The sequence below is a fragment of the Oncorhynchus kisutch genome, linkage group LG15, assembly GCF_002021735.2.
Source record: "Oncorhynchus kisutch isolate 150728-3 linkage group LG15, Okis_V2, whole genome shotgun sequence".
Classification (NCBI taxonomy): domain Eukaryota; kingdom Metazoa; phylum Chordata; class Actinopteri; order Salmoniformes; family Salmonidae; genus Oncorhynchus; species Oncorhynchus kisutch.
In genome coordinates, this window is record NC_034188.2 from 966,778 (window position 1) to 983,975 (window position 17,198).

Sequence of the window (17,198 nt, forward strand, 5' to 3'; positions counted from 1 at the left end):
TCCTTCAGAACTACATGGCTATAGGGTTTATTCGGGGTTTATCTCTCTCTCCTTCAGAACTACATGGCTGTAGGGTTTATTCGGGGTTTATCTCTCTCTCCTTCAGAACTACATGGCTGAAGGGTTTATAAGGGGTTTATCTCTCTCTCCTTCAGAACTACATGGCTGTAGGGTTTATCTCTCTCTCCTTCAGAACTACATGGCTGTAGGGTTTATAAGGGATTTATCTCTCTCTCCTTCAGAACGACATGGCTGTAGGGTTTATCTCTTTCTCCTTCAGAACTACATGGCTGTAGGGTTTATAAGGGGTTTATCTCTCTCTCCTTCAGAACTACATGGCTGTAGGGTTTATAAGGGATTTATCTCTCTCTCCTTCAGAACTACATGGCTGTAGGGTTTATAAGGGGTTTATCTCTCTCTCCTTCAGACCTACATGGCTGTAGGGTTTATAAGGGATTTATCTCTCTCTCCTTCAGAACTACGAGGCGTTCTTTGATGCCAGAGAAGACAATATTGTCTACGCTTTCCTGGGTCTCACCGCTCCCCCTGGATCTAAGGTACCCTAACCTCTACACCCAAATCCCTAACTCTTCCTGGGTCTGGTAGAGGCAGAATCAGATAACCCACTCGCCGCCCAATTCTTGCAAGGCACCCTGATCTCCACCCCCTGTAGTTCCTTATGTTCTTCATGTGAATGATGGGGATTTGGGACTAGTCTGGGAGCACCGTTATATCCTTCTTGTCAGACTCATTAAAGAAATAATCAACATTATGTACAAAATAAGTTACAAACAATGCGAAAAAACACAAAAAAAATTGCGCAATTGGTTAGGAGCCCGTAAAATGTCAGCCATCCTCTCCGGTGCCATTCTGTATCATTTTACTGCAAGACATTATTATTATATTAGGCTACATGAGCATTCTAGGCCTACAGTCAGTTACTATAGTAGGCTAAAACCTCAGAGGATTGGCAGTCCCACCCACATCCTCTGTCTGAGGCTGATGAGCACCCCACCAGGCTTTAAGCTAACACACTCTAACTTTAGTCATCAACTTTAGTCCAAGGTACACTTAACAAAGAGCTGCAATTCGTTTCAGAGTGGGTGGCAAGGAATAAGTTAGAACTAAATATTTCTAAAACTAAAAGCATTGTATTTGGGACAAATCATTCACTAAACCCTAAACCCCAACTAAATCTTGTAATGAATAATGTGGAAATTGAGCAAGTTGAGGTGACTAAACTGCTTGGAGTAACCCTCGATGGTAAACTGTCATGGTCAAAGCATACTGATACAACAGTAGCTAAGATGGGGAGAAGTCTGTCCATAATAAAGTGCTACTCTGCCTTCTTAACAACACTATCAACAAGGCAGGTCCTACAGGCCCTAGTTTCTACCTTCTTAACAACGCTATCAACAAGGCAGGTCCTACAGGCCCTAGTTTCTACCTTCTTAACAACGCTATCAACAAGGCAGGTCCTACAGGCCATAGTTTCTACCTTCTTAACAGCACTATCAACAAGGCAGGTCCTACAGGCCCTAGTTTCTACCTTCTTAACAACGCTATCAACAAGGCAGGTCCTACAGGCCCTAGTTTCTACCTTCTTAACAACGCTATCAACAAGGCAGGTCCTACAGGCCCTAGTTTCTACCTTCTTAACAACACTATCAACAAGGCAGGTCCTACAGACCCTAGTTTCTACCTTCTTAACAACGCTATCAACAAGGCAGGTCCTACAGGCCCTAGTTTCTACCTTCTTAACAACACTATCAACAAGGCAGGTCCTACAGACCCTAGTTTCTACCTTCTTAACAACGCTATCAACAAGGCAGGTCCTACAGACCCTAGTTTCTACCTTCTTAACAACACTATCAACAAGGCAGGTCCTACAGGCCCTAGTTTCTACCTTCTTAACAACACTATCAACAAGGCAGGTCCTACAGGCCCTAGTTTCTACCTTCTTAACAACACTATCAACAAGGCAGGTCCTACAGGTCCTAGTTTCTACCTTCTTAACAACGCTATCAACAAGGCAGGTCCTACAGGCCCTAGTTTCTACCTTCTTAACAACACTATCAACAAGGCAGGTCCTACAGGCCCTAGTTTCTACCTTCTTAACAACACTATCAACAAGGCAGGTCCTACAGGCCCTAGTTTCTACCTTCTTAACAACGCTATCAACAAGGCAGGTCCTACAGGCTCTAGTTTCTACCTTCTTAACAACACTATCAACAAGGCAGGTCCTACAGGCCCTAGTTTCTACCTTCTTAACAACACTATCAACAAGGCAGGTCCTACAGGCCCTAGTTTCTACCTTCTTAACAACACTATCAACAAGGCAGGTCCTACAGGCCCTAGTTTCTACCTTCTTAACAACACTATCAACAAGGCAGGTCCTACAGGCTCTAGTTTCTACCTTCTTAACAGCACTATCAACAAGGCAGGTCCTACAGGCCCTAGTTTCTACCTTCTTAACAACACTATCAACAAGGCAGGTCCTACAGGCTCTAGTTTCTACCTTCTTAACAACACTATCAACAAGGCAGATCCTACAGGCTCTAGTTTCTACCTTCTTAACAACACTATCAACAAGGCAGATCCTACAGGCCCTAGTTTCTACCTTCTTAACAACACTATCAACAAGGCAGATCCTACAGGCCCTAGTTTCTACCTTCTTAACAACACTATCAACAAGGCAGGTCCTACAGGCTCTAGTTTCTACCTTCTTAACAACACTATCAACAAGGCAGGTCCTACAGGCTCTAGTTTCTACCTTCTTAACAGCACTATCAACAAGGCAGGTCCTACAGGCCCTAGTTTCTACCTTCTTAACAACACTATCAACAAGGCAGGTCCTACAGGTCCTAGTTTCTACCTTCTTAACAGCACTATCAACAAGGCAGGTCCTACAGGCTCTAGTTTCTACCTTCTTAACAACACTATCAACAAGGCAGATCCTACCAGCCCTAGTTTCTACCTTCTTAACAACGCTATCAACAAGGCAGGTCCTACAGGCTCTAGTTTCTACCTTCTTAACAACACTATCAACAAGGCAGGTCCTACAGGCCCTAGTTTCTACCTTCTTAACAACACTATCAACAAGGCAGGTCCTACAGGCCCTAGTTTCTACCTTCTTAACAGCACTATCAACAAGGCAGGTCCTACAGGCCCTAGTTTCTACCTTCTTAACAACACTATCAACAAGGCAGGTCCTACAGGCCCTAGTTTCTACCTTCTTAACAGCACTATCAACAAGGCAGGTCCTACAGGCCCTAGTTTCTACCTTCTTAACAACACTATCAACAAGGCAGGTCCTACAGGCCCTAGTTTCTACCTTCTTAACAACACTATCAACAAGGCAGGTCCTACAGACCCTAGTTTCTACCTTCTTAACAACACTATCAACAAGGCAGGTCCTACAGGCCCTAGTTTCTACCTTCTTAACAACACTATCAACAAGGCAGGTCCCACAGGCCCTAGTTTCTACCTTCTTAACAACACTATCAACAAGGCAGGTCCCACAGGTCCTAGTTTCTACCTTCTTAACAGCACTATCAACAAGGCAGGTCCTACAGGCCCTAGTTTCTGCCTTCTTAACAACACTATCAACAAGGCAGGTCCTACAGGCCCTAGTTTCTACCTTCTTAACAGCCCTATCAACAAGGCAGGTCCTACAGGCCCTAGTTTCTACCTTCTTAACAACACTATCAACAAGGCAGATCCTACAGGCCCTAGTTTCTACCTTCTTAACAGCCCTATCAACAAGGCAGGTCCTACAGGTCCTAGTTTCTACCTTCTTAACAACACTATCAACAAGGCAGGTCCTACAGGCCCTAGTTTCTACCTTCTTAACAGCCCTATCAACAAGGCAGGTCCTACAGGTCCTAGTTTCTACCTTCTTAACAACACTATCAACAAGGCAGGTCCTACAGGTCCTAGTTTCTACCTTCTTAACAACACTATCAACAAGGCAGGTCCTACAGGCCCTAGTTTCTACCTTCTTAACAACACTATCAACAAGGCAGGTCCTACAGGCCCTAGTTTCTACCTTCTTAACAACACTATCAACAAGGCAGGTCCTACAGGTCCTAGTTTCTACCTTCTTAACAACACTATCAACAAGGCAGGTCCTACAGGTCCTAGTTTCTACCTTCTTAACAACACTATCAACAAGGCTGGTCCTACAGGCCCTAGTTTCTACCTTCTTAACAACACTATCAACAAGGCAGATCCTACAGGCCCTAGTTTCTACCTTCTTAACAGCCCTATCAACAAGGCAGGTCCTACAGGCCCTAGTTTCTACCTTCTTAACAACACTATCAACAAGGCAGATCCTACAGGCCCTAGTTTCTACCTTCTTAACAGCCCTATCAACAAGGCAGGTCCTACAGGCCCTAGTTTCTACCTTCTTAACAACACTATCAACAAGGCAGATCCTACAGACCCTAGTTTCTACCTTCTTAACAGCCCTATCAACAAGGCAGGTCCTACAGGCCCTAGTTTCTACCTTCTTAACAACACTATCAACAAGGCAGATCCTACAGGCCCTAGTTTCTACCTTCTTAACAGCCCTATCAACAAGGCAGGTCCTACAGGTCCTAGTTTCTACCTTCTTAACAACACTATCAACAAGGCAGGTCCTACAGGCCCTAGTTTCTACCTTCTTAACAGCCCTATCAACAAGGCAGGTCCTACAGGTCCTAGTTTCTACCTTCTTAACAACACTATCAACAAGGCAGGTCCTACAGGTCCTAGTTTCTACCTTCTTAACAACACTATCAACAAGGCAGGTCCTACAGGCCCTAGTTTCTACCTTCTTAACAACACTATCAACAAGGCAGGTCCTACAGGCCCTAGTTTCTACCTTCTTAACAACACTATCAACAAGGCAGGTCCTACAGGTCCTAGTTTCTACCTTCTTAACAACACTATCAACAAGGCAGGTCCTACAGGTCCTAGTTTCTACCTTCTTAACAACACTATCAACAAGGCTGGTCCTACAGACCCTAGTTTCTACCTTCTTAACAGCACTATCAACAAGGCAGGTCCTACAGGCCCTAGTTTCTACCTTCTTAACAACACTATCAACAAGGCAGGTCCTACAGGCCCTAGTTTCTACCTTCTTAACAGCACTATCAACAAGGCAGGTCCTACAGGCCCTAGTTTCTACCTTCTTAACAACACTATCAACAAGGCAGATCCTACAGGCCCTAGTTTCTACCTTCTTAACAGCACTATCAACAAGGCAGATCCTACAGGCCCTAGTTTCTACCTTCTTAACAGCACTATCAACAAGGCAGATCCTACAGGCCCTAGTTTCTACCTTCTTAACAGCACTATCAACAAGGCAGGTCCTACAGGCCCTAGTTTCTACCTTCTTAACAGCACTATCAACAAGGCAGATCCTACAGGCCCTAGTTTCGACGTACCTGGACTACTGTTCAGTCGTCTGGTCAAGTGCCACAATGAGGTGCCACAACTGGCTCAGAACAGGGCAGCATAGTAATCAAACTGCCTTACTGTGTTTGTGAACTGTACTAAAAGAATAGCCTCTTTTTACCTTGGATGTACACAGATAGCTAATATTAATAATATGCATGTCAATCTCTCCTGGCTCAAAGTGGAAGAGAGATTGACTCAGTTATTGACATGTTGAATGCACCGAGCTGTCTGTCTAAAATACTGGCACACAGGTCAGACACCCATGCATACCCCACAATACATGCCACAAAGGGTCTCTTCACAATCCCTAAGTCCAGAACAGACTATGGGAGGTTCACAGTACTACATAGAGCCATAACTACATGGAACTCTATTCTACAGCACTACATAGAGCCATAACTACATGGAACTCTATTCCACAGTACTACATAGAGCCACGACTACATGGAACTCTATTCTACAGTACTACATAGAGCCACGACTACATGGAACTCTATTCTACAGTACTACATAGAGCCATGACTACATGGAACTCTATTCCGCAGTACTACATAGAGCCATGACTACATGGAACTCTATTCCACAGTACTACATAGAGCCATGACTACATGGAACTCTATTCCACAGTACTACATAGAGCCATGACTACATGGAACTCTATTCCACAGTACTACATATACTACATAGAGCCATAACTACATGGAACTCTATTCTACAGCACTACATAGAGCCATAACTAAAATACACTTTATGGAAGCGGGGACTGTGAAGCAACACAAACACAGACACATGCACACACACGATAACATAGGCACAGACACATGCACACACACACACGATAACATAGGCACAGACACACACACACACACACACACACACACACACACACACACACACACACACACACGATAACATAGGCACAGACACATGCACACACACACACACACGATAACATAGGCACAGACACACGCGTACACACACACACGAAACATAGGCACAGACACATGCTTACACACACACACGATAACATAGGCACAGACACATGCATACACACACACACGATAACATAGGCACAGACACATGCATACACACACACACGATAACATAGGCACAGACACATACATACACACACACACGATAACATAGGCACAGACACATGCGTACACACACACACGATAACATAGGCACAGACACATGCATACACACACACACGATAACATAGGCACAGACACATGCGTACACACACACACGATAACATAGACACAGACACATGCATACACACACACACGATAACATAGGCACAGACACATGCATACACACACACACGATAACATAGGCACAGACACACACACACACACGATAACATAGGCACAGACACATGCACACACACACACACACACACACACACGACAACATAGGCACAGACACATGCGTACACACACACACGATAACATAGGCACAGACACATGCATACACACACACACGATAACATAGGCACAGACACATGCATACACACACACACGATAACATAGGCACAGACACATGCATACACACACACGATAACATAGGCACCGACACATGCGTACACACACACACGATAACATAGACACAGACACATGCATACACACACACACGATAACATAGGCACAGACACATGCATACACACACACATGATAACATAGGCACAGACACATGCATACACACACACACGATAACATAGGCACAGACACATGCATACACACACACACACGATAACATATGCACTATAGACACACGTACACATGGATTTTGTAGCTGCTGCCTTGACAGGAACTAATGGGGATCCATAATAAACCCCAGGAAGAGTAGCTGCTGCCTTAACAGGAACTAACTAATCCATAATAAACCCCAGGAAGAGTAGCTGCTGCCTTGACAGGAACTAATAAGGATCCATAATAAACCCCAGGAAGAGTAGCTGCTGCCTTGACAGGAACTAATGGGGATTCATAATAAACCCCCAGGAAGAGTAGCTGCTGCCTTGACAGGAACGAATGGGGATTCATAACAAACCCCAGGAAGAGTAGCTACTGCCTTGACAGGACCTAATGGGGATCCATAATAAACCCCAGGAAGAGTAGCTGCTGCCTTGGCAGGAACTAATGGGGATCCATAATAAACCCCAGGAAGAGTAGCTGCTGCCTTGGCAGGACCTAATGGGGATCCATAATAAACCCCAGGAAGAGTAGCTGCTGCCTTGGCAGGAACTAATGGGGATCCATAATAAACCCCAGGAAGAGTAGCTGCTGCCTTGACAGGAACTAACTAATCCATAATAAATGCAAATACCTCACACTTAACCATAACCACACACCCCTCACATTTATTAACACTTAACCATAACCACACCTGTCACATTCTGTCTTCTATCAGTTACACCTATTAGCAAACCCAACTTCATCCTGTATATTCATACCCCTTTTGTCTGTCTGTCTCTGCACCCTGGCTCCCCCTCTCTGCCACTCAGGGAACTTCAGGGAGGTGTGTCTATCACCATGGAGATACAGGGGATTTCTTTGGTCACACTGAAGCTGACTGAAACCAACAGACCTTACTACTAAAATTCACCACACCTCTTTCCCCCTCCCCACTCTCTCCCTCTCTCCCCTTCCCCATTCTCTATACCTCTCTCTCTCCCCCTCCCCCCTCCCTCCCTCTCCCAAATCTCTCTCTCCTTTTTCCCACCTCTCTCTCTCCCTCCCGCTCTCTCTTCATATTTCTCTCTGTAGGAGGCTGAGGCCCTAGCCAAGAGAGAGCAGCAATAGTTCCACAGTGCTCCTTCCTCCAACCACAGACCAGACCAGACCATGACCAAGCCAGAGCCTGCTGGGCAGACCATACCATATCTTCCTCACTTTGTTAGGGGGTTCTTTCCAGATGTTTAGTTTAGTTTTGTTGTTGTTGTGTATCATGCTTCAGCTGTGCCTTATCAGCTGGGTGTGAGGAGGTACTGAAGCAGAGCATGCTGGGTACCCATGAGTCCCTCCGCTGGCCTTAAAGCCTGTTGTCTGAATGTCTCCACACCTGATGTCATGATGTCCCAGTCAGTCTGAATGCATGTCCTCTAGAAGACAGGATGTAGTATCAGAGTAGCACTTCTCTCTAATGTTAAACACAACAATGTTGCCTTCCTCCTCTCTCCAAATGTCCCAGCTGTCCTCCTGTCTACTTCTTCCTCTCCCTCCACTATTCTCAGCAATCTGACCATCTTCTGTTCTACAGAGAACACGGCACCTAGATGCTAGTTGTTTTATGCCTGAGGCCCTGTGACTTAATGTTTTGATCGAGATGAAATGTGATAAAGATAACATGAAGTAATACAAATATAGCATGCCAAACTATACATCTGTAACGGAAGCAGAGAGGTGATGTATTATTGTAAACATGCCTGTATACCGCTAACTACTCAATTCAGATTCACACATATACTGGTCAGAATGTTTGTTCAGCTTGGTGCCATAGTATAATATGATCCATATAGTCTCTCCTCTCTTCTCTGCCTCACCATAATAGTCTTATTTTTATGTACAATAAAGATCTGAGAGTTGTTTTACTGGTTATAACAGCGTTGTGCGTTGATGTTATCACACATTGACTGTCTAGAAACTGTATAGGCTAGTGGCAAGGCCTCCACATTTTTTTTTAGATAACCTTACCCGAGGTGGAACAAAACACAACCATGTCTTTTCACGTCTCTAATGTCTCCTCCCATTTGTCAAATGGATGGTTGAATGATGTTGTGACAGAAACTCATGGAACCCAGTATTGCAAGTGCTGATATTGCAAAAATGTGGAATACAAGTAATCTGCTGTCTTACATACTTTTAATGCATCTTGTAAATATAGACCTGTAAACACATTTACAAAAGCCGTAAATATCAACTATGAATTTTTATGATGAATTTAAGTTTTACTTTTTGGTAGCTGATTAATAGATTAGTCAAATGTTCTCTCATTCAGTGCCGTATGGTCCTGACAACAATACACACAGTTACACATGTCTTTAGGTGTAGTGGCTATTGGAATCATCTCTAAGGAAAACAAGTGTGCTCAGAGATCGAAATTACATTTTTGGGGGGCCAAGGCTCCTTTTGGGGTCCATACAGGCTGGTCCAGCATAGGAGCTGGTTTGGCTGGTGACCAGCCTTAGCAGTGTTTTCGTGGTGCCTTAGCAGCGTTTTCGTGGTGCCTTAGCAGTGTTTTCGTGGTGCCTTAGCAGTGTTTTCGTGGTGCCTTAGCACCAGTTTGGTCACCATCATACCAGCATCCCCAACACGGACCAGTTTGGTCACCATCATACCAGCATCCCCAACACGCACCAGTTTGGTCACAATCATACCAGCATCCCCAACATGCACCAGTTTGGTCACCATCATACCAGCATCCACAATATGGACCAGTTTGGTCACCATCATACCAGCATCCCCAATATGGACCAATTTGGTCACCATCATACCAGCATCCCCAACATGCACCAGTTTGGTCACCATCATACCAGCATCCCCAATATGGACCAGTTTGGTCACAATCATACCAGCATCCCCAATATGGACCAGTTTGGTCACAATCATACCAGCATCCCCAATATGGACCAGTTTGGTCACCATCATACCAGCATCCCCAATATGGACCAGTTTGGTCACCATCATCCCCAATATGGACCAGTTTGGTCACCATCATACCAGCATTCCCAATATGGACCAGTTTGGTCACCATCGTACCAGCAACCCCAACACGGACCAGTTTGGTCACCATCATACCAGCATCACCAATATGGACCGGTTTGGTCACCATCATACCAGTATCCCCAACATGACGCTTGGCATTCAAAGTCAAAGAGTTTAATCTTGCTTTTATCTGAGAGTCATTATGTGCCTTTAGCCAAACTCCAAGCAGGCTGTCACGTGCCTTTTACTGAGGAGTGGCTTCCGTCTGGCCACTCTACCATAAAGGCCTGATTGATGGAGTGCTGCAGAGATGGTTGTCCTTCTGGAAGGTTCACCCTTCTCCACAGAAGAACTCTGGAGCTCAGTCAGAATAACCATCGGGTTCTTGGTCACCTCCTTGACCAAGGCTCTTCTCCCCGATTGCTCAGTTTGGCCGGGTGGCCAGCTCTAGGAAGAGTGTTGGTGGTTCCAAACTTCTTCCATTTAAGAATGATGGAGGCCACTGTTCTTGGGGACCTTCAATGCTGCAGACATTTTTTGGTACCCTTCTTAGATCTGTGCCTCCACACAATCCTGTCTCGGAGCTCTACGGACAATTCCTTTGACCTCGTGGCTTGATTTCTGCTCTGACATACACTGTCAACTGTGGGTCCTTATATAGACAGGTGTGTGCCTTTCCAAATCATGTCCAATCAATTGAATTTACCACAGGTGGACTCCAATCAACCTGTAGAAACATCTCAATGATGATCAATGGAAACTCAATTTCAAATCTCATAGTAAAGTGTCTGAATACTGATGTAAATAAGGTATTTCAGTTTTATATTTTTAATACATTTGCAAACATTTCTAAAAACCTGTTTTCGCTTTGTCATTATGGGGTATTGTGATGTCATTATGGGGTATTGTGATGTCATTATGGGGTATTGTGATGTCATTATGGGGTATTGTGATGTCATTATGGGGTATTGTGCGTAGATTTAGGAAGATTTTTATTTATTTAATCCATTTTAGAATAAGGCTGTAACGTAACAACATGTGGAAAAAGTCAAGGGGTCTGAATACTTTCTGAATGCACAGTATGCCAATATCCATGCAAACAGAGGAAAAAACTCAATCTGAAAGTTCTAGGGCTCGATTCTATCACATTAGCGTTGACACCATATGGCGGTTGTTTTGTCGGAAGTGGATCTGCATTAGAGCTATCAAATCCACAAGCAGCTCCTTGTGTAACCTGATCGCCTACACTACCTTTGAATGCAACGAAACCCAGCAGCTTTATATCCGACAAATCCCATGCAACCGCGTTAGAAGTTCATGCAGCCGCGTTAGAAGTTCATGAAGCCGCGTTAGAAGTTCATGAAGCCGCGTTAGAAGTTGAATGCATGATGCTCTATTGTAGGGTATAGGCCCCACCCCTACAGTGAGCAGCACTACAATAGGCTCCACTCCTAACCCTAAACCTCACCCCTACAGTGTGCAGCACTACCATAGGCTCCACTCCTAACCCTACCCCTACAGTGAGTATAACTACCATAGTCAGGGATTTAGGGTCAGCTGATGTTAACAGTGACCCTAAATCCCTCTACATATCGAAAGAGGGTAGAACGGGAGTTGATCCAGCACCTACAGCCAATAACTCCAAATGGCCTGAATGAGAAGTTCTAGAAAATTGGTTTTAACAGACAGGACAATGGATGGAATAGAACATGGTTTTATTATAACATATATCATGTTTTATTTCGTTTAGTTTTGCCTTTCCTTTGCTCTCCTTTTTAACATAATAAAACAATACAAACCAAGTCATAATGTTGGTTTATTATTCATATCATCAAACAACACTATGGTTGAATATACAGTCTCTTACCATATCTGATCCTGTATTGAGTTAGGGTTAGACTAACCCTAACCGTACCCTAACCTAACCTAAAACCTCCCAGATAGATGGTAAAATCAGAAGAGTAATCAGGACAGATAAGAACACACTCCACAACTATCAAATTCTATGTGTGTGAGGATAACCACTTCATGGAGAGCGTTGGAACCACAGTTGTTCCCGCCCAAACCCACATATTCACAATAGATATTGATAGCCTATACACTGATATAAATACAGCAACAGGAATACAAGCAGTCAGAAACATTTGAAAAATGTGAGATTCTTCAAAGTAGCCACCTTTTGTCTTGATGACAGCTTTGCACACTTCGTATTCTCTCAACCAGCTTCACCTGGAATGCTTTTTCAACCGTCTGGAAGGAGTTCCCACATATACTGAGCACCTGTTGGCTGCTTTTCCTTCACTCTGCAGAATACTGTGGTAGCCATGCTGGTTAAGTGTGCCTTGAATTCTAAATAAATCACTGACAGTGTCGCCAGCAAAGCACCCCCACACCTCTTCCATGCTTCACGGTGGGAATCACACATGCAGAGATTATCCATTCACCTACTCTGTACCCCCACACCATAAACTAGTGAAGACACCTGCCAGTTGGTCAGCACATGCCCCGCAGCCTTGTGTATGTTGACCTGTTTAAAGGTCTTACTCACGTCGGCTACGGAGAGCGTGATCACACAGTCGTCCAGAACAGCTGATGCTCTCATGCATGCCTCAGTGTTGCTTGCCTCGAAGCGAGCATAGAAGTTATTTAGCTCGTCTGGTAGGCTCATGTCACTGGGCAGCTCACGGCTGTGCTTCCCTTTGTACTCTGTAAAGGTTTGTAAGCCCTGCCACATCCGACGAGCGTCGGAGCCGGTGTAGTATGATTCAATCTTAGCCCTGTATTGACGCTTTGCCTGTTTGATGGTTCGTCGCAGGGCATAGCGGGATTTCTTGTAAGCTTCTGGGTTAGAGTCCCGCATCTTGAAAGCGGCAGCTCTACCCTTTATCTCAGTGCGAATGTTGCCTGAAATCCATGGCTTCTGGTTGGGGTATGTACGCACAGTCACTGTGGGGACGACGTCCTCAATGCACTTATTGATAAAGCCAGGGACTGATATGGTGTAGTCCTCAATGTCATCGGAAGAATCCCAGAACATGTTCCAGTCAGTGCTAGCAAAACAGTTTAGCATCTGCTTCATCTGACCCCTTTTTTTATAGACCGAGTCACTGGTGCTTCCTGCTTTAATTTTTGCTTGTAAGCAGGAATCAAGGATTTACCAAATGGAGGGCGAGGGAGAGCTTTGTACGCGTCTCTGTGTGTGGAGTACAGGTGATCTAGAATTAGTTTCCCTCTGGTTGCACATTTAACATGTTGATAGAGATTTGGTAGAACTGAATTAAGTTTCCCTGCATTAAAGTCTCTGCCACTAGGAGCACCGCCTCTGGGTGAATGGTTTCCTGCTTGCTTATTTCATAAAACAGCTGACAGAGTGCGGCCTTAGTGCCAGCATCTGTCTGTGGTGGTAAATAAACAGCCACTAAAAGTATAGCTGAGAACTCTCTAGGCACGTAGTGTGGCCTGCAATTTAACACAATATACTCTAATTCAGGCGAGCAAAATCTAGAGACTTCCTTAGATTTCGTTCACCAGCTGTTGTTTACAAATATGCACACACCGCCCCCCCTCGTCTTACTGGAGTGTGCTGTTCTATCCTGCCCGTGCAGCGTGTATCCCGCTAGCTGAATATCCATGTCGTCATTCAGCCACGATTCCGTGAAACATAGGATATTACAGTTTTTGATGTCCCGTTGGTAGGATATTCGTGATCGTACCTCGTCTAGTTTATTGTCCAATGATTGCACGTTGGCGAGTAATATTGATGGTAACGGCAGCTTTCCTAGTTGCCTTCTGCGGGTCCGGACGAGGCATCCGGCTCTTCGTCCTCTGCGGGTCCAGACGAGGCATCCGGCTCTTCGTCCTCTGCGGGTCCGGACGAGGCATCCGGCTCTTCGTCCTCTGCGTCGCTTCCTTTTGTGAATAATTGGGATGTCTGACCTGTGGGGTGTTTGGAGGACATCGTGTGAGTCCTGCTTGTTGTTGTTGTTGAAGAAATCTTTGTCTAATCCGAGGTGAGTGATCGCTGTCCTGATATCCAAAAGCTCTTTTCTTCCGTAAGATATGGTTGCAGAAACATTATGTACAAAATCATTTACAAATATCGCAAAAAAACAAACATATGATAGCACAATTGGTTAGGAGATTGTAAAACGGTGGCCATCTCCTTCGGTGCCATTTACCACCCTTACCTTGTCACGACACAATTGGTTAGGAGATTGTAAAACGGTGGCCATCTCCTTCGGTGCCATTTACCACCCTTACCTTGTCACGACACAATTGGTTGGCTCAAATTTATTAAATTAACAAGGTACACATGTTAATTGAAATGCATTCTAGGTGACTACCTCATGAAACTGGTTGAGAGAATGCCAAGAGTGAGCAAAGCTGTGTCCTGTGTGAATGTAAGTATGCTCCCTCTAATTCTCTCTCTCTCCCTCTCCCCTCCCGGAGGACCTGAGCCCTTTGACCATGTCTCAGGACTACCTGGCATGATGACTCCTTGCTGTCCCCAGTCCACCTGGCCGTGCTGCTGCTCCAGTTTCAACTGTTCTGCCTGCGGCTATGGAACCCTGACCTGTTCATCGGATGTGCTACCTGTCCCAGACCTGCTGTTTTTGACTCTCGCTCTCTACAGCACCTGCTATCTCTGACTCTGAATGATCGGCTATGAAAAGCCAACTGACATTTACTCCTGAGATGCTGACCTTGATGTGCTGACCTTGCAACCTACAACCACTGTGATTATTATTGTTAGTTGACCCTGCTGGTCATCTATGAACGTTTGAACATCTTGGCCATGTACTGTTATAATCTCCACCCGGCACAGCCAGAAGAGGACTGGCCACCCCTCAGAGCCTGGTTCCTCTAGGTTTCTTCCTAGGTTCCTCCTATTCTAGGGAGTTTTTCCTAGCCACCGTGCTTCTACATCTGCATTGCTTACCGTTTAGGGTTTTAGGCTGGGTTTCTGTATAGCACTTTGTGACATTGTTTAATGTAAAAAGGGCTTTATAAATACATTTGATTGATTAATGCAAAGGGTGGCTACTTTGAAGAATCTCAAATATAAAATATATTTTGATTTTTTGGTTACTACATGATTCCATGTTTTATTTCATAATTTTATGTTTTCACTATTATTCTACAATGTATAAAATAGTAAAAATAAAGAAAAAAAACCAGAATTAGTAGGTGTGTCCAAACTTTTGACTGGTACTGTATCTTATGTCCAATGGGCACTGTCCATCAGCACAATTTTGACAATGGACACTGTCCAATTGCAGTAGAACATGTTAATACTGGGAATGTCTTATGTGTAATGGACACTGGCCATTAGCAATATATTACAATGGGCATTTACCATCATGAATTGGACATGTTGTTACATTGCTGAAAGGCCCAATTGTCTGGCTTGTTGAACTCAGGACTGCCTAGCAGTGATAGTGGTTCCTAATCCCTCGCTCGTTAGTGTTGATTTCAGCCTGTCCATTTGGTAATGGTAAATCACTACCTAAATATATTGGAAATGGACAGTGTCCATTGGCCATATGATATACTGCCAGTGCCAATATTTGCAGTATGAAATGTTGGCACAGGCAATATATCATATGGACACTGTCCATTGGCAACATATTACAATGGGCATTTACCATCACGAATTGGACATGCAGTTAAAGGGTTTAAACTAACAAAGTCCACTACTGGGACAGCAAGCAATGCAGGTGCTTCTCCACCTGCATTGCTTGCTGTTTGGGGTTTTAGGCTGGGTTTCTGTACAGCACTTTGAGATATCAGCTGATGTACGAAGGGCTATATAAATAAATTTGATTTGATTTGATTTACTGTACAAATACAACTCAAATGAGCTGTCCTATGAATGTTTATAATGATTTTAAGCAATGAGATGGCTGACTTGATTGCTGTCCAAATGCCATATCTTACAATGGCATTGGCCATATGATATATTTTAAGTTCATACATCCCTTTAAAGGCCCTTCTTACTCTCATAATATCAATATATTGAGGGGTACCGGTGGCCCTGCACACGAGGCAAAAGGAATTTTGCAAAGCGCATGCCCGGAAACCAATGTTATCCTTTGGGAGCAACTCAGATGTCAAACTACATGAACAGCCGCACACAGCTAGAATAACTTTGTGGCTGATCCACCCCAACCTCCCCATGAACTATCCCACCACATAACTCTCCTATAGAACTCTCCAACAACCTTAACTCTCCTATAGAACTCTCCAATCACATACATCTACTATAGAACTCTCCCACCACATAACTCTCCTATAGAACTCTCCCACCACATAATTCTCCTATAGAACTCTCCAATCACATACATCTACTATAGAACTCTCCCACCACATAACTCTCCAAAAGAACTCTCCAATCACGTATATCTAGTATAGAACTCTCTAACCATATAACTCTCCTATAGAACTCTCCCACCACATAACTCTCCTATAGAACTCTAACAATTTAACTCTCCTATAGAACTCTCCCACCACAAAACTCTCCAATAGACCTCTCCTTCCACATAACTCTAATTTAAAACCTCCCCACCACAGAACTCTCCTACAGATTTCTCCTACACCATAACTCTCCCAACACATAACTATCCTATAGAACTCTACCACCACAGAACACTCCAAAAGAACTCTCCTATGACAAAACACTCCCACCATCTAACTCTTGGATAGAACTATCCCACCAATGAACTGTTCTACAGAACTCTCCCACCACATAACTCTCATATAGAACTCTCCCACCACATTCTGGATGGTAACAGAGAGTAACAGACATACTGGATGGTAACAGAGAGTAACAGACATACTGGATGGTAACAGAGAGTAACAGACATGCTGGATGGTAACAGAGAGTAACAGACATGCTGGATGGTAACAGAGAGTAACAGACATGCTGGATGGTAACAGACAGTAACAGACATGCTGGATGGTAACAGAGAGTAACAGACATGCTGGATGGTAACAGAGTAACAGACATACTGGATGGTAACAGAGAGTAACATACATACTGGATGGTAACAGAGA

At 44.2% G+C, this 17,198-nt stretch overlaps 1 protein-coding gene across 2 annotated transcripts in view; it reads left to right on the forward strand.

Annotated features, from left to right (window-relative positions):
• The window catches only part of sh3bgrl (SH3 domain binding glutamate-rich protein like), an 83,971-nt gene extending 74,933 nt beyond the window's left edge, over positions 1-9,038 (forward strand). For both annotated transcript variants that reach the window (XM_031789448.1, XM_031789449.1), the window contains 2 exons: positions 477-557; positions 8,208-9,038. In XM_031789448.1, coding sequence (XP_031645308.1) covers positions 477-557; positions 8,208-8,243 — 117 coding nt within the window. In that variant the 3' untranslated portion in view covers positions 8,244-9,038. The remainder of the gene's footprint in view (positions 1-476; positions 558-8,207) is intronic.
• Positions 9,039-17,198: the final 8,160 nt, after the last annotated feature.